This window comes from Festucalex cinctus, chromosome 1, assembly GCF_051991245.1.
Source record: "Festucalex cinctus isolate MCC-2025b chromosome 1, RoL_Fcin_1.0, whole genome shotgun sequence".
Classification (NCBI taxonomy): domain Eukaryota; kingdom Metazoa; phylum Chordata; class Actinopteri; order Syngnathiformes; family Syngnathidae; genus Festucalex; species Festucalex cinctus.
Window position 1 is genome coordinate 4,696,921 of NC_135411.1, and position 25,742 is coordinate 4,722,662.

At 41.8% G+C, this 25,742-nt stretch overlaps 2 protein-coding genes across 4 annotated transcripts; both read left to right on the plus strand.

Annotated features, from left to right (window-relative positions):
- Positions 1-986: 986 nt before the first annotated feature.
- LOC144007651 (uncharacterized) lies at positions 987-16,934 on the plus strand. Of its 3 annotated transcripts, none has more exons than XM_077507472.1 (3): positions 987-1,386; positions 5,966-6,172; positions 7,767-16,934. In XM_077507472.1, exons 1-3 carry the CDS (start codon positions 1,263-1,265, stop codon positions 7,775-7,777), a joined length of 342 nt encoding a protein of 113 aa, XP_077363598.1. In that variant the 5' UTR covers positions 987-1,262; the 3' UTR covers positions 7,778-16,934. The 3 variants fall into 3 exon arrangements, 2 of the variants coding, with proteins under 2 accessions (XP_077363598.1, XP_077363605.1); XM_077507479.1 differs by lacking the exon at positions 987-1,386 and adding an exon at positions 1,564-1,832; XR_013280303.1 differs by lacking the exons at positions 987-1,386; positions 5,966-6,172 and adding an exon at positions 6,179-7,289.
- An 87-nt stretch (positions 16,935-17,021) lies between these two features.
- Positions 17,022-24,823, plus strand: LOC144006411 (uncharacterized). Its single transcript, XM_077505248.1, has 3 exons — positions 17,022-17,061; positions 20,958-21,718; positions 21,803-24,823. Exons 1-3 carry the CDS (start codon positions 17,022-17,024, stop codon positions 22,853-22,855), a joined length of 1,854 nt encoding a protein of 617 aa, XP_077361374.1. The 3' UTR covers positions 22,856-24,823.
- Positions 24,824-25,742: the final 919 nt, after the last annotated feature.

A 25,742-nucleotide genomic window follows, 5' to 3' on the forward strand; every position in this document is an offset into this window, starting at 1 on the left:
CGTATGTGTCTATGTAGCGTCTTCGTCATTCGCCCCACCATGAGGTGTTCAGGTAGTTTTACGTAAATGTATGAACAAACGGCCGACGAATTTGTGCAGAAATTCAAACAATTGGCGATTGATGAAGGCACAGTAGGTTTTTTAATTGTGACGAGAGGGGCCTGAAGTTTCCAGGAAGTTTCGGAATTTGTTGAAAAGAATCACCCAGAAAGAGTGTTCCAGAACTAATTCATTTGTGCATTTTACTTGGATATGTTCCTCGCTGTCCATCAGCCCGTCAATGACGCATGCATGACGAATGACGGATTGATGATTACAATGCCGCTGAGATTCAGATATTGACGGATTTACGAAGACGGAAGATGGTCCTGAGACCGAGCAAGAGCTCGTCTTTTATATCGCCCTCAATATTCCAATCACTAACCTTTTACTTTTATTGGAAGGTAAGTGTTGCGTCAAAACTTTGCTGGAGGAAAGTGTGAAAGCCACAGATGACAAAAACTGGCCTAAAGTCATTTGTATTACTTGCAGTACAAATAAATATTGCATATATCAATAAAATATCAGATACTGTTTCAAACATTTATTAATAGCTAGGGCGGGTACATTATAAGCTATTACAACAAATTAAACTCATCACTGATAATAAACATTCAGTTAACCTCAACAAGCTTGTTCAACTTTGATGGCGAATTTTTAAACTGCACATTCACCACAACAAACTGGGGCTCTTTTCAATAAGTCCAATTTAAACAGGCATTTAAACTTTACGATTATATCGGGAAACAAAACTCTGAAAAAACCGGAATGAGACTTTCGAACTGCAGCAAAAATGGCGACATCTGCCGATGACTTGATGACAATGCTTGCTGTGAAGCCTACAATTTCCAGCAGCCAATCATAGCGCAGCGGGGGCGTGTCCTGCCCCTGACTTCCGCCGCACGTCTACTTTGGTTTCCGGAGTCATCACTGCCGCGGCGGGCGGGTACATGGCGTTTAATCATTATTTCTTATTCGGTATTGAACTGAATGCAGCCTCCACACAGGACGCCCATCAACATTTTGAAGGTCTACGACACCATTTGTTAAATGTCAGCATGTGTGTAAACTCGTTTCGGTGCGCGTTGATGCTTCTCGGCCTTAGTTAGCTTAGCTTAGCTTAGCTTAGTTTAGCTTAGCTCGCTAGCCGCTAACAAAGAGAAGCACACAAGACGTGGTCAGGAAGAGATCAAGTGTGACTTTGTTGACACTATTGGGCCAAAATGTCGGCGAGAACGACACCAAAGGACGAGGAGGAACATTTTGGAGTAAAGGAAGAGAACGAGCAACGTCTTCAACCGCTGGACGATGTTTGCCAGCAGCCTCGAATTGTGCTACACACAACAGGTTTGTACACTTCTTATTACTCTCCCTTGCTCAGCGCTACTATAAAGAGTTAAAAACAAAACAATAAATGCAGTCATTACTGTACACAGTAATTCAATAAGCCGAATCGGAATTACAACTGCGCATGTGCGGCCACTGGCTCTTATGCTTCCTGTTTCGGGGACGTTGCTATCCAGATCGCCATATGAATGCATTGGAAATAACCGAAAAGAGTCATTATTTTTTATTTTGAGGTCAAATTTGGGTAGTACGCCAGTCGCCCATTGTTCCATGCGTGATTGTCACAATGGTTTACGTGGACTCAAAAAGCGGATGAAGGAATTTTGCCACGTTCACTCGTGCAATAAAGGAACTTGACGTTGCGCCTGCGACCCACCTTATTTATACTCATTCCATTTCCTACTGAAAGAAAAGCTTCAGAACGTCGTGCCGAATGGACTACATTGGTAAGTTTATATTTCAGATACTAATATTTCTAATTTGTAACCATGCCATATGTAAATTTATCAACTTCTGAGCCTGGAGTAGCAGTATAAATATATGTTTGCAAATGAGCTGGAATGTGTAGACAGCCTCATTTTCATTGGGCCTTCACCTTTCGTTGCATTTATCATTTTAGTTATTTATTTATTATTTTTTTTACCCAGGTGAACAGACAGAACATCAAAACAGGCAAAAACTGGGCTATAAACAAGAACAGCCGTGTATGCTTTTTGTCGATGGTGCGCCTTCCACCTCCTTTCCAAACCCAACACTGAAACTAGGTACAGCGGCACAGCCATTTGCAATATATTTGGAGATGGAAATTTGTACGGGGACTAAATTTTCAATTATTAAGATCAATAAAGTCAAGTCTAAGTCTTGTAAATTATATTTATATTTAATACTGTCTATAAAGAGCAAGTGGAATCAAATAAATTCAAGACCTGTGGGTAGGATTTATTTTTATTTTTTTACTACTAACATGATGAGCATATACTATAAACAGTGCTGGGGACGGACCCGTCGCCATGGGCGGGCCTTGGGGGTCCGTGCCCGCCCTGTCACTCAGCCATGCCCGCCCTAGCAAGATGACTCACCAACTATTCGTCCTATCAGTCACGTAAACTTGCGCCTTCTGTTTCAAGTCAAGCATGGCGTGCCAGCCAACCACATACCTCCTTTCAAGTTTGGCTGTGATTGACAACTAAACGAGCCAATGACAATCAGGATCAGGAGGGATGAGGTGGGGTGGGGGGGGAGACGCGTGCTCTGCAGACGTGCCTTAGCCAAATCTACTTCCGGGTAGAGAGTGCGCATTTGCCGGCTGGCGCTGGCATAAAGACTGAGCAGTGAGCACGTCGTGCCGCTTTAATGTCAGCCACCAAATGCCAAACCTCGATCCAGGATGACACAGTTGACATCAATGGGAATCCCGAGTCCACTGGTTACGTTTACAAGTGAGTGTCAAACTTTTATTTGAATTAGTCAAGCCACACAGCACGGATGAATTGTAGCAATACACAGTATGCTGTTAACAGACCCAAGCAGTCACACATACACAACAACAACTAAGGAGCATAAAATTATTTATCACTAAAGCAGTTGCAGTACAATGAGAGTTGAATTCTCTTTTTTTTTTTTTATTGCCAAGTTTGTTCATGTTGATGACTGTCACTAAGTTCTAATTAAAAAAAAAACAGCACTTTACACATCCTTTTGGATTGATATTCTGCTTAGTTTTTCACTGAACCCATATGTTGTTTCTGTATGTCATCGACATAACTCAACCTTATTTCTAAATCACTTTAAAACAGCCGTTGCTGCATACAAAGTACTGTGCATGGAATAGAAATTAGTCTTTTAGTAGATACAAGTGAAATAAAATAACACAAAATAAAATTAATTAGAGTAAATATAAGTAGATAAGTATACACGCAAATAAAATACAAAAAAAAAAAATCTGTACAAGAATAGAAATAAAATAACACGAAATACAGAAGGCACCATAAAAAAAGTCAAATGATGTGAAGTCTCATGCTGAGTCAAAGATCAAAGAATAAAGATGTCTGGCAAAAATGAAAGGAAATTTTGTCCATATCGTACAGCCCTAATCCAACACGCAAACGAAGGCAACTGCTAGCCAATTCCAGATAGAAGGGGCTGGGTCACAGAGTCATTCATTCGGACATAGTTGTTTACAGAAGTGAAGAGTGGATTTGTTTCAAATGAACTTTTGAGTTGAATAAATGCAAAATGAACTACACATTTTTTTTTTCAGTTTGTCTTTTAGATTTCAGAACGAACTGCCGCTTTTAAGTGACAGAAAATATTTCTGAACACTTTTGCAGTTGTCACAATGCTGCTGTTCAACCTGATGAACATTTGATTTAGGTTGATAAAGTGTGGCCCCCCCAAAAAAAGGTAATGCCCCCCCTTACAATTTCTTTCTGGTGACGGGTCTGCCTATAACAGAAGTGACGTGTTTACATTATTTTTGCTGTATTGAGTTTATATTTCACTATTATCGTGCATGTCTTGTTTATGCAGTGCAGGAAAAGTCAATTGTTAAATGGGCTGTCTGCCAGATTCACTCAGGAAAATGCATTTTTTTAAATACAGGATGTACACACTTGAACTTTCTCTTAGTCTACACATCGATGTTTTTGTTCATCTTTTGTGGTAATTTCGTCCTAACCCCCCACCTCCCCAGCCCGTATTTTGCCATTTTTGTGTTTTTTTTTGTAAACAGCGGGACGTTTCAGTGGAAAGACAGTGTTTACAACCTTCCAGCCAATCGCAGAGCGGGGGCGGTGGCGTGTCGCAAACGGGGCCGGGCGAACGTGTCGGCTGCGTGACGTCACTCCCGCGCCAATTTGAAAGCACGCACGGATTTTATTTTTCTTCACTCACTCATTCACACATGTAAGCTTCTGCGAGTGAGTGAGTGAGTGAGTGAGCGAGTGAGTGAGTGAGTGGAAAAAATAATAATCTGTGCGTGCTTTCAAATTGCCGCGGGAGTGACGTCACGCAGCTGACACGTTTGCCCGGCCCCGTTTGCGACCGTTAACTATCTCTTACCGAAATAGATAAAAATTCTAAATAGGTGGTAGCTGTATTCCTTTACACATTCACTGCCAGCCCAGCAAAAATGCATTATTTGACGTCTTTTCCCGTCAATGGCAGTCAATGAGTTAAGATGAGATGTAACCAAAATTGACGGATTTTTAAGCAAAATTTGCCTTAAAAAAGGAAAAAAAGATGCTGCAATATAATCACAAAATATATTGGCACATTGTGTTTAACACATTCACTGCCAGCCCAGCAAAAATGCATTATTTGACGTCTTTTTCCGCAATGGCAGTCAATGAGTTAAATCCTATTGTGTTACTTCGGCTTAAAATAAGTAAAAATAAAACAAGCCCTTGCGGACCTAACAAGGTCAGCTAAAATTATTTAGGTCATAACAAGTTCAACCGATCATTAGAAGAGGAGCCGCTGTAAAAAGAGTGTGATTAGATTCCTATCCTTAAATCAATAAAGGTTACTCTTTAAGGGTGTTAATCTAATGGGGCTGATGCTCTAAAACTGGGGCGGTGAGAACCTAAACGAATCCTTTTCGACACCAGCTTGGAAAGTCCCCGTCACCTCCGTAAAATCCGTGTTACTGCGGTTGGAGCCAAAGGGGGATTTTAACCCTTTATAACGGAGAGTTGGCCAGGTAAGCGAGATCAGACACTCTGTAAATTGAGAAGTAGTTTGATTGTTTAAATCCTGTATTTACAAAGTGCATTTTCCAGAGTGAAAATGGCAGACGGCGCCTTTAAAGAGCTAAAATACTTGATGCATACTTGACATAACAGTGTTTCAATATAGGACAGAATATGTAAAAATAAAATAAAAAAAAAACGAGTCATCATGATAAACAAGTTTTACCTTTGCCATGACGATGTAGCACCTCGTTGCAGACACCCAGCCAAGCAGCAAACAAAACTGCTCTGCGCCGAGACTTTTATGAGCTTTTAAATCGGCTCCATTATTGACAGCATAGCGATACATGTCGTGCACCGTGAATTCCGTGAAAACAGGGGGACACAAAGTAAGGGTCTGTTTTCAAACTAGCCATCTCCCGTTTCTGTAAGTATCGCACTCGACGAGCACCGACGAAACGTTCCACTTCTGCCGACAGGCGAACGTCAGTTGAACTAGCGCATTCCATGGCTCGATGGACATCAACTTTCCATTTGTAAAATGAAAATCGCTATAGTACTTAAATCGCTCCGCAGCCCGTCCACTTTCATTCAACTGTCATTTCATTCCGCTGTCCATGGTGGCGCAATCACGTGATTACGTGACGTCGGTGCAAATGGTCAATGGTGATGTTCCCCCAGAGCTATTTCGGACCAACCGGGAAATATTTAACCTCACCATTCCCCATTTCATCTCGTCACTGGACAGGTAGTGAACGAGCGCACACCCTCTAGATGAATCGATTCTTAAAAAAATAAAATAAAATTCAATCGTGACAGTATTATCAACTCACCATTGAAATTTGACTTGACCAAACCAAATGTGTGTTTTGTCTTCTTGTGTCCTGCAGACGTCGCTGAGAAATATCTTCGTCCTGACCAACAGGACATGAAGCCTCCGAATGTTAAAAAGGAGGAAGAACATCCTTACATCGAAGAGGAAGAAAAGCCCGTTCGTGTCAAAGAGGAGGAGGTTGAGGATGACGTCACCAAGTCACCAATGACCTTCAAGTCATCAATGACCTTCGCCCCTTTAAAGAGTGAAGACGAAGTCAAGGGTGAGAGTGAGGAAGGCAGAGGGGCGGAGCCTCCAAACAGGATCTTAAATCCTCAAAACATGATTCCAGAAAGTGATGCAGACCACTGGGGATCATCAAAAGCAAAAAGTGATGACATAAGGTCCCTTTCTTCTCATGACGATAATGATGATAATCTGGATGGTAATGATGAACACGCTGATGGTGACAGGTCGTGTCACACTGACGACAAATCTTGGGAGTGTTCTCACTGTGGGAAAACATTGAGTTCAAAAGGAAGTTTAAAAATTCACTTGATAATACACACTGGGGAAAAACCTTTTTCTTATTTAGATTGTGGCAAAAGCTTCTCTTTGAAGTCAAATTTAACAAAACATTCAAGAACACACACTGGGGAAAAACGTTTTGCTTGTACCCACTGTGGCAAAAGCTTCTCTCTGAAGTCACGTTTAACAACACATACAAGAAGCCACACTGGGGAAAAACCTTTTTCTTGCTCAGATTGTGGCAAAAGCTTCTCTTCGAAGTCAAATTTAACAACACATACAAGAATACACACTGGGGAAAAACCTTTTGCTTGTTTAGATTGTGGCAAAAGCTTCTTTTGGAAGTCAGACTTAACGACACATACAAGAACACACACTGGCGAGAAACCTTTTTCTTGCTCAGATTGTGGCAAAAGCTTCACTCACAGGTCAGCTTTAACAATACACACAAGAAAACACGCTGGTGAGAAACCTTTTTCTTGCGCAGAATGTGGCAAAAGCTTCTCTCACAGGTCATATTTAACAATACATACAAGAAAACACGCTGGTGAGAAACCTTTTTGTAACAAGAGTACCAAGACGACCTGTTGAGTGTACACTCTTGCCTTTATAAATGATCTTTGATGTATTGCCGCGCTCTGTCATGTGACCGCACATACCACCAATAAGAGCCGCTTATGGTCAGTAGTGCGGAAGGAGCCAGGCAACGCGTGTGGAAATGTTTGTTATGGATCGAGGTGGGTTTTTTTAGAAAGCTCTATCTTGAATATAGTTATGTTGAAACTTAAACGCCTACTTATTGACTTGTAGAGCCGACTGCCAGCACCGGACTGCATTGTTTCACCGTCGCGATTGTTTGAAAAGTTGAACTGGTGAGTCATGTGTTAACATGAGCCATTTCTGTGGTGCTTTGACATGGTTCTCAAACGACTGAATGAAGTGATTAATGGTACTGATTATTCACTGTTAGCTCGTATTTTATGTACAATGTGGCGTTTTACCCAGATTTGATTGTTTGAAATGTAATAATACTGAACAGTATTTTACTAAATGAAGTTGTTCTTTTTGATAATTGAATGTACTTGAATTGTGTAGGTTTTATACATCTTCATTAGAATACATTATTCTAATGAATTAAATTTAATGCTGCTATTGCTAATTTTGCACAACTTTAGCACTTTCATATAGTACGTTAGTTTTGATAAATTGACATGTCTAATAGATTTATATTGTACAATATTGATGATGGATTGGAACTTTTGGATTGATAATGCTGTTAGTGTTATTTATGCAATGTAGTTTCTTATTTGTGTACACAAAGAATATTAAGATGGTCCTGTTTCATACAGGCCAGACTTGAATTGATGGTGAGCTAAGCCCAGGAACAGTCAACGAACATTGAATGCAGCTAAGGAAATGGAGATTCCTGCCAGGAACCCCAGCCACCTGCTCTGTTCGGGCTGGTAGGAGGCTCTCGTAGCCGACCCTGCATTTTCCATCACTTGCACTCTGATCTGCAACCCCTCCGGATTCATTCTTTCAGTTACTCACATTCACTCATACACCTCGGTTGCTGGACAATCGGATCACTATAGTGCTGGTTGCATGAACTGTGACTACATTTTTGCGCAAGTGAACTGTGACTGTGCGATTGCCAACCAATGAACTTCATATTGCAGAACTTGGGAAATTATCAATCAGATAGTTCAATCCGTGCCTCGATAAAGAGTTGTTCCTTTTCTTTTCCCTTCTTTTCTTTATTTTGAAAATTTATTACTTTCATTGAATGGCCATTCATTTTGTCTCTTGTACATATGTGTATATTTGTCCTGTCCACTAGGGTTGTTGTTGTTCACGTTGTAATTTAATACATGGTGAAATTACCAAACACAAGCTTTAGTCTCTGCCTCCTCTCTTCCCGAGCCGGACCTTAATCTTCTGATACCTAGCCTATTCCTACTTCTGTCCTTTTGTTACGATATGCAGCAAATATTGGCTACATAATTTGGTGAGCTAGCCAGGAGAGAGTTGGCAGAACTGTTGTGGACAGAGAAATATACAACATTAAAATGGATGTGTTTGAGAACTATGGCATAAAAATACCCAATGCAGTTTTGATTGAAGGAGTCACTAAGACAGAAACGGATGAAGAAGTCATAGGATTTTTGACAAAATATGGCTCAATTTTAAAAAGTCAAGTTATTGATGAGCCAGAGTCTGTGTTTAACCGTAAATGGGTTGTTGAGTATAAATCTGGTGCTGCCATAGTTGCACTTCGTGACACTTTGCCATACACATTTGTGAGCGATGATGGAAAACTAACGTATGATATTTTAGAACTGTCAACAGTGTGTGCTACTCAAATAGAGAAGCTAAAAACTGATGCTTATTTATCAGAATTAAAAGACTTGGCTAAGCGTACAGGAAAGGATTTTACAGAAGTCCTTAATGAGGTGATGTCTCTGCTTGGCCACTCTGTTACGCAATTAAGGCCAGCCCCACAAGATTCTGCCTCACTTGCCCAATCTAACCCACTGCCACCATCTGATGTCACCTTAAATTCGCTGGCTGTCTCCACTTCTAATGCTGAGAACTCGAGTCAAGAATCAGACGAGCCGGAACATAAGACTTCACATACACCAAGATTCTCTTTCCCACATAATGCCGCTTCTGATCTTAATCCACAAGAAGTCCAGCGTTATGTGGTAGAGCATATAGTTAAAAATGAGGACAGTGCAATGCTTCATCTTTCCAGCCAGCGACTCAGGGCTTTTTCTGGGAGGTTGCCCCGGCCCCAGAATGAATCAGATTATGAGACATGGCGTTCTACTGTCGATCTGATGTTAAATGATCCATCTTTCTCCGACTTACAACGGTCAAGAAAAAATTTTGAAAGTCTCTTGCCTCCAGCTGCAGACATGGTCAAGCATTTGAAACCAGAAACACGCCCAGCAGTCTATCTTCAAATTTTGGATTCAGCATACAGTACCGTGCAAGATGGCGATGAGCTCTTTGCAAAATTCATGGACACTTTCCAAGATGCAGGAGAAAAGTCATCTTCATATCTCCAGCGGTTGCAAGTTGTCCTCAGTCTAGCCATTAAGAGAGGGGGAGTTCCACACACTGAAACCAACAAACACCTGCTTAACCAGTTTTGCAGAGGGTGTTGGGACAATACATTGATCTCCGAACTCCAACTCAAGCAACGAAAGCATAATCCGCCATCTTTTGCTGAATTATTACTGCTGTTGCGTACTGAGGAGGATAGGGAAGCAGCAAAGACCATTCGAATGAAGCAGCATCTCGGTCCATCCAAAACAAAGGCCATGACTCATGCTCAGTATGCTTATGCTGGGGGTGAAGACCATCAAGCCATAACACTGGAAAAGTTAACAAAACAGTTAGCAGACATACAGAGACAGTTGGCAGCTTTGACTGCAGCCCAATCCGCTCAGAAGCAGTCATTATCAGCAAAACCTATCCCTCCTGGTTCCGGTGCCAAACCAAAATCTGCATCACGATCCTTAAGACCCGCACCAGCGGGACCGAAGCCAGGTTTTTGTTATCGATGCGGGGAAGACGGACACATTAAACCAGCGTGTGACAATCCCCCGAATTCTGCTTTGGTGACTTTCAAGAAGAAGCAGCATGCTGACAAACTGCAGAAATGGCACAAATTCAATCCCCCATCAAGCCAGTCTTTAAACTGAGCCCAGTTCCTGTTACGGGGCGCACTGGAACTGCTTCGGACCAACAATGTCCCAAGAACTCTCCTTCAGTTACCTGTACAGAGTTGACTTCGTCACCACCTCTCAACACTCGATTACCAAAGGGATTAATAGGATCCAAGTGTACAAGTGAAGTTACCATCACGGGCCAAACCTGTTCTTGTCTACTTGACACTGGGTCACAAGTCACCACCGTTCCTGTTTCATTTTATAACAAGCATTTTTCCTCTCAACCACTGAAACCCCTTTGTGATCTCCTCCAAGTTGAAGGCGCAGCTGGTCAAGCTGTTCCCTACTTGGGGTATATTGAGATGTCAGTAACGTTCCCCAGTGACTTTGTGGGGGTTGAAATGGAAGTGGCTACATTGGCGCTCGTGATTCCAGATTCACGTCCAGAGCTTCAATCACATGTTTTGATTGGAATGAACACTCTAGAACCTTTGTACGACCAGTATATTGAGAGCAACCCCGGAAGCTTTCAGCCCTTAGCACATGGGTACCGAGCTGTTTTGAAACTGCTCCAATTACGTCACCAACAAGCGCAGCTGGGCACCAATGGAATTGTGAGACTCTCAGGCAAAGCTCCAATTGTCATTCCTGGGGGTCAGACTGTTGTCATTGAAGGCTCAATCAGTACTAGCATCCCACTAGCACGCTCCTGTGTGCTCATTGAACATCCAGCATCTCCATTGGCAGGTGGACTGTGTGTTGTAAATTGTCTGATTACAGTTTCACCGCATGCCTTTCACAAAGTACCAGTTATTATAAAAAAGGAATCAGAACACGATGTGTGTATTCCACCCTTGAGCCCGATTGCCAATCTTGTGCTAATGCCTCAAATCCTCTCACATGATGCCAGTGTGAAGGTTGACTCCACACTACCCCCTCCCCGTGATCTACAATTTAATTTTGGCGATTCATCCATCCCACAAGAATGGAAAGAACGGATTATGAACAAACTGAATGGAATACCGGAAGTTTTCTCCCATCACGATCTAGACTTTGGCAGAACCAATAAGGTCAAACATAACATCAAGTTGCATGACGAAACCCCATTTAAACACCGTCCACGGCCAATCCATCCACAGGATATTGAGGCAGTGCGACAACACCTGCGGGATCTTCTGAAGACTGGAGTTATTAGGGAATCAGTCTCTCCATTTGCTTCACCCATCGTGGTAGTCCGTAAAAAGAACGGCGATGTTCGTCTATGCATTGACTATCGAAAGCTGAACCTCCAGACCATAAAGGATGCCTACGCCCTTCCCAATCTCGAAGAGTCGTTTTCTGCACTGACTGGTTCCAGGTGGTTCAGTGTATTAGATCTTAAGTCTGGTTATTACCAGATTGAAATGAGTGAAGTTGACAAAGAAAAAACTGCGTTTGTAACACCATTAGGGTTCTGGGAGTTCAATCGCATGCCACAAGGTGTCACCAATGCTCCCTCGACGTTCCAACGCCTCATGGAGCAGTGTATGGGAGACCTTCATCTTAAAGAAGTACTTGTGTTCTTGGACGACCTGATTATCTTTTCCAGGACATTGGAAGAGCATGAGGACCGCTTGCTGCGAGTCCTCACTCGTCTGAAAGAGTTCGGTCTTAAACTGTCCCCGGAGAAATGTATGTTTTTCCAAACATCTGTACGTTACCTGGGTCATGTGGTATCAGAAAAGGGAGTAGAGACCGACCCAGAGAAGATTTCTGCTTTAAAGACTTGGCCAATTCCACGAACCCTGCGAGAATTGAAATCATTCTTAGGATTCGCCGGATACTACCGGAGATTCATCCGGGGATATGCCACTATAGCCAAGCCGCTGAATGACTTGACTAGGGGTTACGTACCCACTCGCAAGTCAGGAAAGAAAAAACCCCATACCAAGCATCAGGACCCAAAGCATCTACCCTTTGGAGAGAGATGGTCTCCAAAATGCCAGCATGCTTTTGAGACCTTGATTGACCAGCTGACCACTGCACCTGTCCTGGGTTTTGCTGATCCGAAGAAACCCTACATCTTACATACAGATGCGAGCGCCACAGGGCTTGGTGCAGCGCTGTATCAACAGCAAGATGGACACCTCAGAGTTATTGCGTATGCCAGTCGTGGGCTTTCCATCAGTGAATCAAGGTATCCAGCACATAAACTGGAATTTTTGGCATTGAAGTGGAGTATTACAGAGAAATTCCACGACTATCTCTATGGAGCTAATTTTGTTGTGGTTACGGACAATAACCCACTCACATACATTCTTACGTCTGCCAAATTGGATGCTGCTAGTCATCGTTGGCTTGCTGCTCTTTCCACATATACTTTCACACTCCAGTATAGGGCTGGAAAGCAAAACCTTGATGCCGATGCGCTGTCACGCCGTCCACATACATCTGCTTCTGATGCTTCTTCTGATTTGGATCTTGTCAGCCAGTTCACTTGTGATCACAGTGGTGACCCTGCATGTGGAGTTGCGCCAGATGTAGTTGCAGCTATTTGCCAAAACCATCTTGTGAAACCCTGCTCGTTGACTCTCTCTGCTGATTCCCATGCTTTCACATTAGTCGAGTCCATGACTATGTCCGCCAAGGCTATTCCCGAAAGCTATATTGATGAAAGTCAACATGGATTGCCAGTTGTTCCATCTCTATCTCTTCAAGAACTTATGACGAAACAAAGATCTGATCCATCCATCCAAGCAGTGATTCACCAGTTGGAAACCGGCGAGCGAGTCCCTCCCACAGCAAGACAAGAGCTTCCTGAACTTGCTCTTCTACTTCGGGAGTTAAACCGCCTGAAACTGTTGGATGGTGTTTTGTACAGGAAGAGGCAGGATGGCGAACAAACCATATTTCAACTTGTTCTCCCTGAAGAGCTGCGATCCTTGGTTCTGAAAAGTCTACATAACGACATGGGACATCTAGGTGTGGAACGTACTTTGGATCTCGCACGTTCCAGATTCTTTTGGCCGCGCATGTCAGCTGACGTTGAGACCAAAATCAGAACCTGTGATCGGTGTGTCAGAAGGAAGTCCCTTCCGGAGAAAGCTGCGCCTTTGGTCAATATCACTACCACCCGGCCGCTTGAATTGATTTGTATGGATTTTTTGTCACTAGAACCGGACCAAAGCAACACCAAAGACATTCTTGTCATTACAGATCACTTCACGAAGTTTGCTCTTGCTCTACCCACGCCAAATCAAAAGGCGCGGACTGTGGCACGTTGCTTATGGGAAAACTTCATAGTCTACTATGGCATTCCTGAACGTCTTCATTCTGATCAAGGACCTGATTTCGAATCTAAGCTTATAAAAGAACTCTGTGAAATTGCCGGCATTGTTAAGACAAGGACTACTCCATACCACCCACGGGGAAACCCTGTGGAGCGGTTCAACAGAACTCTTCTAAGTATGCTTGGTACTTTGGAACCCAAGCAGAAGCTGCGATGGAAAGAATATGTAAAACCCCTCTGTCACGCATACAACTGTACGAAAAGTGATGTTACTGGATTTACACCGTACGAACTAATGTTTGGTCGTTTACCCCGTCTTCCAGTCGACCTTGCCTTTGGTCTTCCAGTTCGAGAGAGTCAGACCAAGTCACATTCACAATATGTCGAGCAGTTACGGTCCAGGCTTGAGCAAAGTTTTCAACTTGCCACCAGGAATGCAGAGAAATCAGCAGAGCGAAACAAGACTCGATTTGACCGACGTATAATTCCATCTTGTCTGGAAGTTGGGGATCGTGTTCTTGTTCGCAACGTCAGGCTGCGTGGAAAACACAAATTAGAAGATAAGTGGGAGCGTGACACGTATATTGTTCTCAGTCGTGCTGGAGATCTCCCAGTGTACACTGTCAGACAGGAGAAACAGGAAGATGCTCCAACTCGGACACTTCACCGTGATCTTCTTCTCCCTTGCGGATTTCTACCTTCTAATTCTTGTCAGACACCTTCTGAGGTCACACCCCCTCGGAGACCAGTGACTCGCAGTCAACACAATGCTGTTCCTATTACTGAAGACTTGAGTGATGAGGAAGATTGTGATCTGCCTTTATTTGCGAACCCCTTTCCAGAGACATTTGAAATTAAAAAGACAGTTGCCGAACCACTTTCACCTCCACGCCCCACAAGTCTCTTGACCTCGCCAACACTGAGGGACGCACCAGCGCCTACACTTGCTGAACCTGTGGAGGACCACTTAGCTGATCTTGGAGGATCCTCTGTTGATGTCACAATTCAACCTCCATCTGTGGAAAATAATAAAGAACGCTTACCTGCAGCAGATGGGTCTGTCGCAATCCAACCTGAAGTCAGGGATCTGGACAAGATGGATGGAGAAGCAGAGAATGGTGGCCAAGCAGAGACATCCGTCAAGTCGGCTGAGAGTGTCCCTAACCAATTAGATGTACTTGATGACTCTGGAAATACTGTACCATCGGTGGTTGAGCCTGAGATTGTCCGTCGCTCTTTAAGACAGTCACGGCCACCCACCCGCCTTGCCTATTCTACTTTAGGTAATCCTTTGATTTCGGTTGTTCAGACGCTTTTCCATAGTCTGGCTGATGCCTACGGCGAGGCATTTACTGCCACCCCGGTAGTAAACTCAAAGTCTGATTCTCCGGTTCGCATTGTGTAACATGCACGCGGAGGTGCATGGTCTAAAGGGGGGAGGGTGTAACAAGAGTACCAAGACGACCTGTTGAGTGTACGCTCTTGCCTTTATAAATGATCTTTGATGTATTGCCGCGCTCTGTCATGTGACCGCACATACCACCAATAAGAGCCGCTTATGGTCAGTAGTGCGGAAGGAGCCAGGCAACGCGTGTGGAAATGTTTGTTATGGATCGAGGTGGGTTTTTTTAGAAAGCTCTATCTTGAATATAGTTATGTTGAAACTTAAACGCCTACTTATTGACTTGTAGAGCCGACTGCCAGCACCGGACTGCATTGTTTCACCGTCGCGATTGTTTGAAAAGTTGAACTGGTGAGTCATGTGTTAACATGAGCCATTTCTGTGGTGCTTTGACATGGTTCTCAAACGACTGAATGAAGTGATTAATGGTACTGATTATTCACTGTTAGCTCGTATTTTATGTACAATGTGGCGTTTTACCCAGATTTGATTGTTTGAAATGTAATAATACTGAACAGTATTTTACTAAATGAAGTTGTTCTTTTTGATAATTGAATGTACTTGAATTGTGTAGGTTTTATACATCTTCATTAGAATACATTATTCTAATGAATTAAATTTAATGCTGCTATTGCTAATTTTGCACAACTTTAGCACTTTCATATAGTACGTTAGTTTTGATAAATTGACATGTCTAATAGATTTATATTGTACAATATTGATGATGGATTGGAACTTTTGGATTGATAATGCTGTTAGTGTTATTTATGCAATGTAGTTTCTTATTTGTGTACACAAAGAATATTAAGATGGTCCTGTTTCATACAGGCCAGACTTGAATTGATGGTGAGCTAAGCCCAGGAACAGTCAACGAACATTGAATGCAGCTAAGGAAATGGAGATTCCTGCCAGGAACCCCAGCCACCTGCTCTGTTCGGGCTGGTAGGAGGCTCTCGTAGCCGACCCTGCATTTTCCATCACTTGCACTCTGATCTGCAACCCCTCCGGATTCATTCTTTCAGTTACTCACATTCACTCATACACCTCGGTTGCTGGACAATCGGATCACTATAGTGCTGGTTGCATGAACTGTGACTACATTTTTGCGCAAGTGAACTGTGACTGTGCGATTGCCAACCAATGAACTTCATATTGCAGAACTTGGGAAATTATCAATCAGATAGTTCAATCCGTGCCTCGATAAAGAGTTGTTCCTTTTCTTTTCCCTTCTTTTCTTTATTTTGAAAATTTATTACTTTCATTGAATGGCCATTCATTTTGTCTCTTGTACATATGTGTATATTTGTCCTGTCCACTAGGGTTGTTGTTGTTCACGTTGTAATTTAATACATGGTGAAATTACCAAACACAAGCTTTAGTCTCTGCCTCCTCTCTTCCCGAGCCGGACCTTAATCTTCTGATACCTAGCCTATTCCTACTTCTGTCCTTTTGTTACGATATGCAGCAAATATTGGCTACATTTTTCTTGCTCAGATTGTGGCAAAAGCTTCTATCGGAAGCCCCATTTAACAAGACATACAAGAAGCCACACTGGCGAGAAACCTTTTTCTTGCTCAGATTGTGGAAAACGTTACTCTGACAGGTCAAATTTCAAGAAACACACAAGATCGCATGGGAAGAAACCGTTCAGTTGCAGTGTTTGTGCTGAAAGATTCTCTTCTAAATATCTTGCTGAGAGACACGAGTGTGCTGGTGAGAATAGCAGCCATCTTTGAAGCTTCAAAAAAATGAAGGGAAGTGAATCTGATATGTTATTTCGTAATAACACAACATTCAAAGCTGCCTGGGGCCTGTCATAATGATTCACGTTCATTACTCAAATAAAAGTAGCGATATTAGGATTTCAGAAGACTTAAGAAGTATCAACTCCAATGTCTTACTTAAAAGTGTAAATGTAATGCTTTCAAAACTACTCAACCTGTTAATATTAAGTTTTTGACTTTTACTGTTCATGTGTTTAAATGTCAATTAATGTCAGTTTTCTTTATGTAATTTTGGAAGCTATTTTTGTTTGTTTTGCTTCTGAATGTTGTTAATGGTTGTGTTTGCTGAAGTTCGTAGGTGTTGTGTTTTTTGCTTGCGTGAAGCACATTGAGTTAGTTTCCTTGTGTATGAAATCGAAATAAAACCACCTTGTGTTGCCTTGCAATTTTCCGCAAATCAGCGTCGAGAATACCTTCAGACACACAAAGCCATCTGGGATTTAAATTTGCTGTTGAACAGTGTCATCTCTGAAATGATTGACGTGATGGGCGTTTCGTCAACATTGAAGGAAGGTCCGTCAACAGCGGGCGTCCGTTTTGTCGATTGGCGATTGATGGTTAACTTAAAAAAAAGGACGAATGAACTATTGACGGAAGTAAGTTTCCTTCCGTCAATGTAATCATCAATCCGTCACACCGTCAATTAACATATCCCAATGACAGACGTCAAATTCGTCAATAAATGTGTCACTGTGTGTAAAATAGATAATAGATGTGTGTCAATACGTCGATAATATAATCGATACAGTATGTGTCTATGTAGCGTCTTCGTCATTCGCCCCACCATGAGGTGTTCAGGTAGTTTTACGTAACTGTATGAACAAACGGCCGACGAATTTGTGCAGAAATTCAAACAATTGGCGATTGATGAAGGCACAGTAGGTTTTTTAATTGTGACGAGACGGGCCTGAAGTTTCCAGAAAGTTTCGGAATTTGTTGAAAAGAATCACCCAGAAAGAGTGTTCCAGAACTAATTCATTTGTGCATTTTACTTGGATATGTTCCTCGCTGTCCATCAGCCCGTCAATGACGCTGATGCATGACGAATGACGGATTGATGATTACAATGCCGCTGAGATTCAGATATTTTCGCTGTAGAGGAAGAAAATAACGTGGAAAAAATGCTGCTGAAAAGTCAACTTACTGTAGGTTTGGCAACACAAGATGGCCGCCGCCAGCTTCACTTTTCGCTACAGCATGAGCAGCCCAGTTAATTTATGACGTCCGTGCTGTATCAGCCTGCACATCCACCTGAGAATCTGACCGTGATCAGTTTTTTTTTTCCTTTTTTTTTTTATTTTATTTTATTTATTTATTTATTTTTATTTTTTTGAAGGTTTGAGCCAGGACAGCTTACTCGCATTTTCATTTCATTTTCTTAACTAAAGAGCCAGACCTGTCACCAGAAAGAGAGTGCAGGGGGGGCATTACCTTTTTTGGGGGAGCACACTTCATCAACCTAAATCTAATGTTGTTCAGGTTGAACAGTGGCATTGTGACAACTGCAAAAGCGGCGGAATGACTGTGACCCAGCCCCTTCTATCTGAGATTAGCTAGCAGTTGCCTTCATTTGCTTTTTGGATTTAGGGCTGTACGATATGGATAAAATTTCGGATCATTTTTGCCAGACATCTTTATTCTTTGGTCTTTGACTCAGCATGAAACTTCACATCATTTCAGTGTTTTATGGTGCCTTCTGCATTTTGTGTTATTTTATTTATAGTTATATTTACTTATTCACTTCCCTACATCTTATATATTTTTTTTATTTTTTATTTTTGCTTTTATACTTACCTACTTATATTTACTATAATTAATTTTATTTTGTGTTATTTTCTTTCACTCGTGTCCCCTGCGAGACTGATTTCTATTCCATGCACTTTGTATGCAGCAATGGATGTTTTAAAGTGCTTTATAAAAAAAAGATTGAGTTGAGATATGTCGATAATATACAGAAACGACATATGGGTTCAGTGAAAAATATCAATCCATAAGGATGTGTAAAGTGCTGTTTATTATTATTATTATTATTATTATTATTATTATTATTATAACTTAGTGACATCAACCGTGACAAACTTGGCAATAAAAAGAAAAGAAAAGAGAATTCAACTTACATTGTACTGCAACTATGCTTTAGTGATAAATAATTTTATGCTCCAAAGTATTTGTTGTGTATGTGCGACTGCGTGGGTCTGTTAACCGCATACTGTGTATTGCTACAATTTGTCCGTGCTGTGTGGCTTGACTAATCAAAACAAAAGTTTGCCACTCACTTGTGAACGTTGTTTAGTGGACCAGTGAACGCAGGATTCCCAACCATGTCAACTGTGTCATCCTGGATCCAGGTTTGGCGTTTGCTCACTGCTCAGTCATTGGGTCAGTGCCGGCCGGCGAACGTGCACCACTATCTAACGCGGAAGTAGATTTGGCTAATGCGCGTCTCCGGAGCGCGCGTCACCCCCCCCAATCCCGATTACCATTGGCGAGCCGTAGATGTCAATCAAAGCCAAATTTGAAAGGATGTATGTGGTTGGCTGGCAAGCCATGCTTTACTTGAACAGAAGGCGCACGTTTACGTGACTGATAAAAGTAAAAAAAATGAATAAATTCTCCTTTCCCTGTCGTCATTTTGCTCACGAGCGCCCCTAGCATCTGCCTAATCTGCCTAATGGCAGGAGCGCCACTGGTCGTGACCAAAAGAACGAGATCCCGGATACAAGCGGCCGAAATGAGTTTCCTCCACAGGGTGTCCGGGCTCTCCCTTAGAGATAGGGTGAGAAGCTCGGTCATCCGGGAGGGACTCGGAGTCAAGCCGCTGCTCCTCCGCGTTGAGAGGAGCCAGCTGAGGTGGCTCGGGCATCTGGTTCGGATGCCTCCTGGACGCCTCCCTGGGGAGGTCTTCCGGGCATGTCCCACCGGCGGGAGGCCCCGGCGACGACCCAGGACACGCTGGAGAGACTATGTCTCCCGGCTGGCCTGGGAACGCCTTTGGATCCCGCCGGAGGAGCTGGTTGAAGTGGCTGGGGAGAGGGAGGTCTGGGTTTCCCTCCTAAAGCTGCCGCCCCCGCGACCTGACCTCGGATAAGCGGAGGAAGATGGATGGATGGATGGATGAATTTATGGTGAATTCTAGGGCTGGGTATCGATTCAAATTTCCAGGATCGATTCGATTCGATTAATGATTCACAACGATTTTTGATTCATTTGAGGAATTCATGCAGCACCTATTTTAGACAGTCAAAAGTACCAGTGCTGCAAATAGTAGAAACTTCTTGCTGTAATTTAATGCATTAGTAAAAATATTAATATTTACATTAAGAATTGAATCAATTGCAGTTACATTAATACTGTTTTATTTAACATGGCCTTATAAAAACAATAAATAATTAAATCAATTACAACCACAGTACAGGCTATGTTAAAAAAAAAAAAAAAGTAACAAAAAACACTGATACTCATTCACATTGTGTTTTGTGCAAATGTTCCAATGATGGTTGAGGGGATGGGGTGGGTGGGGATATGATCGATACTGGCTTCCACCGTGTAAGTGACACGGGCTCGGAAGCATTTGTTTGTGTGTGTTGAATGTGTTGTGTGTGTGTGTGTGTGTGTGTGTGTGTTGGGGGCGGGGTCGATATATCTATACATGGCTTTATGTATCGATATTGGGATATGAAAAGGCGTATCTATACGATATCGATATATCAATATTTTGAACCCAGCCCAAGTTAATTCAATTGAAATAGAAAGGGTGTATGAAAACAAATTCCTTGTAGTAGTTATTGATGATAAATTATTTTGGAAGCCACACATAGAAAATGTTAAAAGGAAAATGTCAAAAATCATAGGGATACTCTATAAAACTAATGATGTCCTGAACATGAACTCATTATATACATTATACAGTTCATTATTCTTACAATATCTGACCTATTGTGTGAAAATCTGGGCAAATGCAAATAAAACAAACACCAACTCTGTATTCAAATTGCAAAAGAGAGCTATAAGAATTATTAATTAATCAAAATATACTGAATCAACACATCCATTATTTATTCAATACAATGAAATTTTATGACTTGGTTGAGTTTAAATTAGCACCAAATTAGACACAGTCCTTATGATATAAGGGGTGCACATGTCTATAAAAAAAAAACAAGAACAAATATTAAGCAAAGGTGTGTATCTGTTAGGTGTTAATTTGTGGAATCATTTGGGAATTGCCCTGAAAGGATGTGACTCACTTGTTGAGTTTAAAAAAAAATGTTTAAAAGTTTAAAAAAAAATACTTGTGTATAGATTGTTATTCATTCACTCATGTGGCCCATGTGATAAACTTCAATATAAAATACATAACATCACAATAAATTAACTTTACCAAACCATGTGTATCTTGTGTCTCGCAGATGTCAGTGAAAAATATATTTTTCCTGAGCGGCAGGAGCCAGAGTTCCCTGGCGTGAAACAGGAGGAGGACTTGGAGCCTCTGCAAGTTAAAGAAGAGCAGCAGCAACAGCCTCCCAACATCAAAAAAGAGGAGCAGCTGCCACCATACATTGAAGAGGAGGAGCACTTCACAGAGTTGCCCGTGACTGGTGTCCATTTGAAGACTGAAGATGAACGTCAATATGAAGAGAACAAAGGGGCGGAGTCTCCAAGCAGACAACAAATGACAAATGATGACAGCCGGTTAGCTCTCATGTCAGATGGTGAAGACGCGTCACACGCTGCTCACACTGCTGACGATGAACAGTGTGACGATGATGTGACATGTCACACTGATGGCAAACGGTGGAAATGTTCTCAGTGTGGAAAAACCTTTGGTTCCAAATCTAATTTGAGAAGACACGCGATGGGCCACACTGGTCATAAACCCTTTGCTTGCACAGTTTGTGGTCGAAGTTTCTCTCGGAAGGAAACTTTAACAACGCACACGCGAACCCACACCGGAGAGAAGCCTTTTGCTTGCTCAGTTTGTGGTCAAAATTTTGCTCAGAGGGAACACTTAAAAACACACACAAGAACCCACACTGGAGAGAAGCCCTTTGCTTGCTCAGTTTGTGGTCAAAATTTTTCTTCCAAGGGATACTTAAAAACACACACAAGAACCCACACTGGAGAGAAGCCTTTTGCTTGCTCAGTTTGTGGTCAAAATTTTGCTCAGAGGGTACACTTAAAAACACACACAAGAACCCACACTGGAGAGAAGCCCTTTGCTTGCTCAGTTTGTGGTCAAAATTTTTCTTCCAAGGGAGACTTAAAAAGACACACAAGAACCCACACTGGAGAGAAGCCTTTTGCTTGCTCAGTTTGTGGTCGAAAATTTGCTCACAAGGTTCACTTAAAAACACACACAAGAACCCACACTGGAGAGAAGCCCTTTGCTTGCTCAGTTTGTGGTCAAACTTTTTCTTCCAAGGGATACTTAAAAACACACACAAGAACCCACACTGGAGAGAAGCCCTTTGCTTGCTCAGTTTGTGGTCGAAGTTTCTCCCAGAGGGGAAGTTTAACAACGCACACGCGAATCCACACGGGAGAGAAGCACTTTGCTTGCACAATTTGTGGTCGAAAATTTGCTCAGAGGGTACACTTAAAAATACACAGAAGAACCCACACTGGAGAGAAGCCCTTTGCATGCTCAGTTTGTGGTCAAACTTTTTCTTCCAAGGGATACTTAAAAACACACACAAGAACCCACACTGGAGAGAAGCCCTTTGCTTGCTCAGTTTGTGGTCAAAATTTTTCTTCCAAGGGATACTTAAAAACACACACAAGAACCCACACTGGAGAGAAGCCTTTTGCTTGCTCAGTTTGTGGTCGAAAATTTGCTCACAAGGTTCACTTAAAAACACACACAAGAACCCACACTGGAGAGAAGCCCTTTGCTTGCTCAGTTTGTGGTCGAAGTTTCTCCCAGAGGGGAAGTTTAACAACGCACACGCGAATCCACACGGGAGAGAAGCACTTTGCTTGCACAATTTGTGGTCGAAAATTTGCTCAGAGGGTACACTTAAAAATACACAGAAGAACCCACACTGGAGAGAAGCCCTTTGCATGCTCAGTTTGTGGTCAAACATTTTCTTCCAAGGGATACTTAAAAACACACACAAGAACCCACACTGGAGAGAAGCCCTTTGCTTCCTCAGTTTGTGGTCGAAAATTTACTGTTAATGAAACGTTAAAAAGACACACAAAGACCCACACTGATAAGAAACCATTTTCTTGCTCAGTTTGTGGTCAAAGATTCCCAACAAAGGGCAACGCTGAGAGGCACAAGTGTGCTGGTGAGAAAAGCGGTTGATGAATGAAGCTTGATATGATCTCATTTAGGAATTGACGTTTAAAATGGTGCAGAAATTTCTACCGCGAAATGAATGAATGATTGATCTGTGTACTTGTATTGTGTGTTGTACGTGTCTATTTTGAAAATGAATTTGTTTTGAAAACGTAACATCAACCTGAGAAGTGGCTGCAGATTCTAACTGACGGCTATAATCTGTCATCTGTACATGTAAATGTCCGTTCATATGTAGTTTGCCTTATATACATATTAAAAGGCTGTTGTTGAACACATTATTTTAGGTTAATTAATTATGCACAAATTAGTGTGTCAAAAAAATAACGCAACTGATCGCGAGTCAATGCCAAATTTGGCCCATTGAGGTACACAGAGTAGACTGCAGGGGGCACCACTACAGAGTAGCACGAGCACACCGACCTGTATATATGACTGGATAGCAGATAGCCCTTACACGCCCGTGCAAGCCGTTGAAGCGACAGGGCGGCCATCTTGCTCCTACCATCTCGTCAGTGGGTGGACGGTATGTCCACTTTGAGGACCCCTTTTTTTTAATCACTCAGTTCCATGGACAGCATGATTTATGGTGATTTAAATTTGTTAAAAACAAGAGGACTTCGGACATTTTCCAACTTGCCTTAAGGGCGTATAAATGATATGTTACATGACGTTTACAGGAGGAAACTTGTTTAATTCATTGTTTATGAAAGAATCACAACTGTTCAACAAATAATATTGGGTCCTTACGTGCACACATATGACAGAAAAGATGGCGCTTTCAAGCAGCAATGCCAGTTAAGTGGGGATTTTGGGAGGTTGTTGTGCTGTTAGACTAGCTCAGGGGTGTCAAAACTCAGTTTTGTTGCAGTCCTCAGGGTTTATCTCAGAGGACTGTTATGACGGGGAAACCAAATGTTTATTCGTCTCACCGAACAAGATGGATTACTCGTTTTGAAATGAGAAGTCAAGGGTAAAAGTTTGGAATCAGAATCCTGCCAATACCTCGTAACTTCGGTTTGAATCTCCGAAAACATTTTTGAATGACTGAAAAAATGTTTCGAATCTCCAAAAATATTTTTGAATGACTAAAAAAATCACAGAAAAAGCTGTAAAAAAATGCTTAGAAAAGACAGACATTTTTTTAAAAGTATGATTTTACAGTGTTTCACCCACAAATTTTCAGAGGTTCAAAACGGTCACCAGCCAAGTTTCAAAAATGGTGTTTTGGCATTGTTCTCCCGAGGCATTGGTTGAAAGACTGAAAATGTTTTCAATGTTGTTTTGAAACTGCAATTGACCTTTCGCATAAGCTCCGCCCCCCTTCGTTACTGTTGCTAGTCCGTCAAGCTTGGTGACTCCGACAGCACAAGCCGTGACGGGAAGACTTACACCGGCGTGTATTAGTGATTTCTTTTGGAGCAATACCAGTGCAATATCCTCCAGATCGAGGCAAAAAGGTTTACAATATGCAGTGGAGGGTTATAGTCATAATATTAAATTAGCCAGCGAAGGGGAAACACACAGGACGCACGCTAAATCTGAGAAAACCCCATGACCTATACTTCAGATGCAACCAGCACAGCATTATGGACCAGTCGTGCTCTTGTACTGCCGGGTAAGTTTTCTTACTTATATTAGTCTAGTATTGTTAAAATATGAGGATTACTGTTAGGTCAGCAAGTTAGCTAAACCTCGGTGTTTATAGCTAGCTAAACATTAGTGGGGGGGTTTTGTCTTTGAAAGCATTAGATCAGTCATTGTTATTCTTTGTCCATCATAAAAAAAATATTTATGTCACCCTAGCCATGGATGTAGTTCAGGTTATATGGCTGGTTGGGATACTCCGGAGACGGGTGTCCATTCACAAAATGCTGCATGAAAAATGAAAACAAGATAAGCTCGGGGCACTTATTAGGACGCTTAAGTTTGCCAAACTTGACGAAGCTTTGTGTTAACGTTAGCTCGCAACATTTAGACGAATGCAAAAGCTAACAGAAGACATTAAACTAACATTAACCACTGACTGAACAAGCTTAACTTAGATGGCAATGACATTCTAGTAATATATTTTATTCATTAATAGTAACTACAATAACTTTGATATTGTTTTGTTATTGCCCCGAAAGCAAACTACACTACAGCTAGCTAGTTAGCCCGATAGAGTTAGCATAGTCTTACCTTAGCACAGTCCGATTTACATACTCCGTAGGCACACCGCTTCATCATTTTGGAGGTCCGGAGCTTGTTAATGGTTGTCACTCTTCTTCCGTAAAGTTTTATGGTGGTTAGCAGTCTCGTAAGCCATCAAATAAAATCAATCAGACTATGGACGTCATCAAGAGCTGAGTAAAGCTTGACGGACTATGCTTACATAGCAACGGTTGCTAAATGTGTGATTGGTCAATGCTCGTTTGGGGGGGCGGAGTTTGCGAAAGGTCAATTACGGATACAACTCACCTGACTTTTGGCAGCGATATTCGGCCGAGCAAGAAAAGAAAAAGTGTCGTCAATAGTGCATAGAATTTGCCGGCACTCGACTAGAACTTTTCCTGGCTCAAATCTTAAAAAAAAAAAAAAAAAAAAAAAAAAAAAAGACCAGAGACTCTTGGGTGGATTTACAGATTTACAGTCTGAGGTAAAACAGCAAGGATGTTTTAAAAAAAAAAAAACTGTGCTCCTCATAATTCTGGGGTACATTATCACAATTCATTATAATCTACATTTATCCAGATTTCTCCTTACTTTGGAAGCATGTATTATTTTGGTATATTTGAATTTGATAATAATGTTGATACACAGTTTCATTTGATAAATCTTATGATTATTCTAGCGAAGTTTTACATTCATAAGTCTAAATTTACACATAAGAAACAATCCTTTATTGATTTTT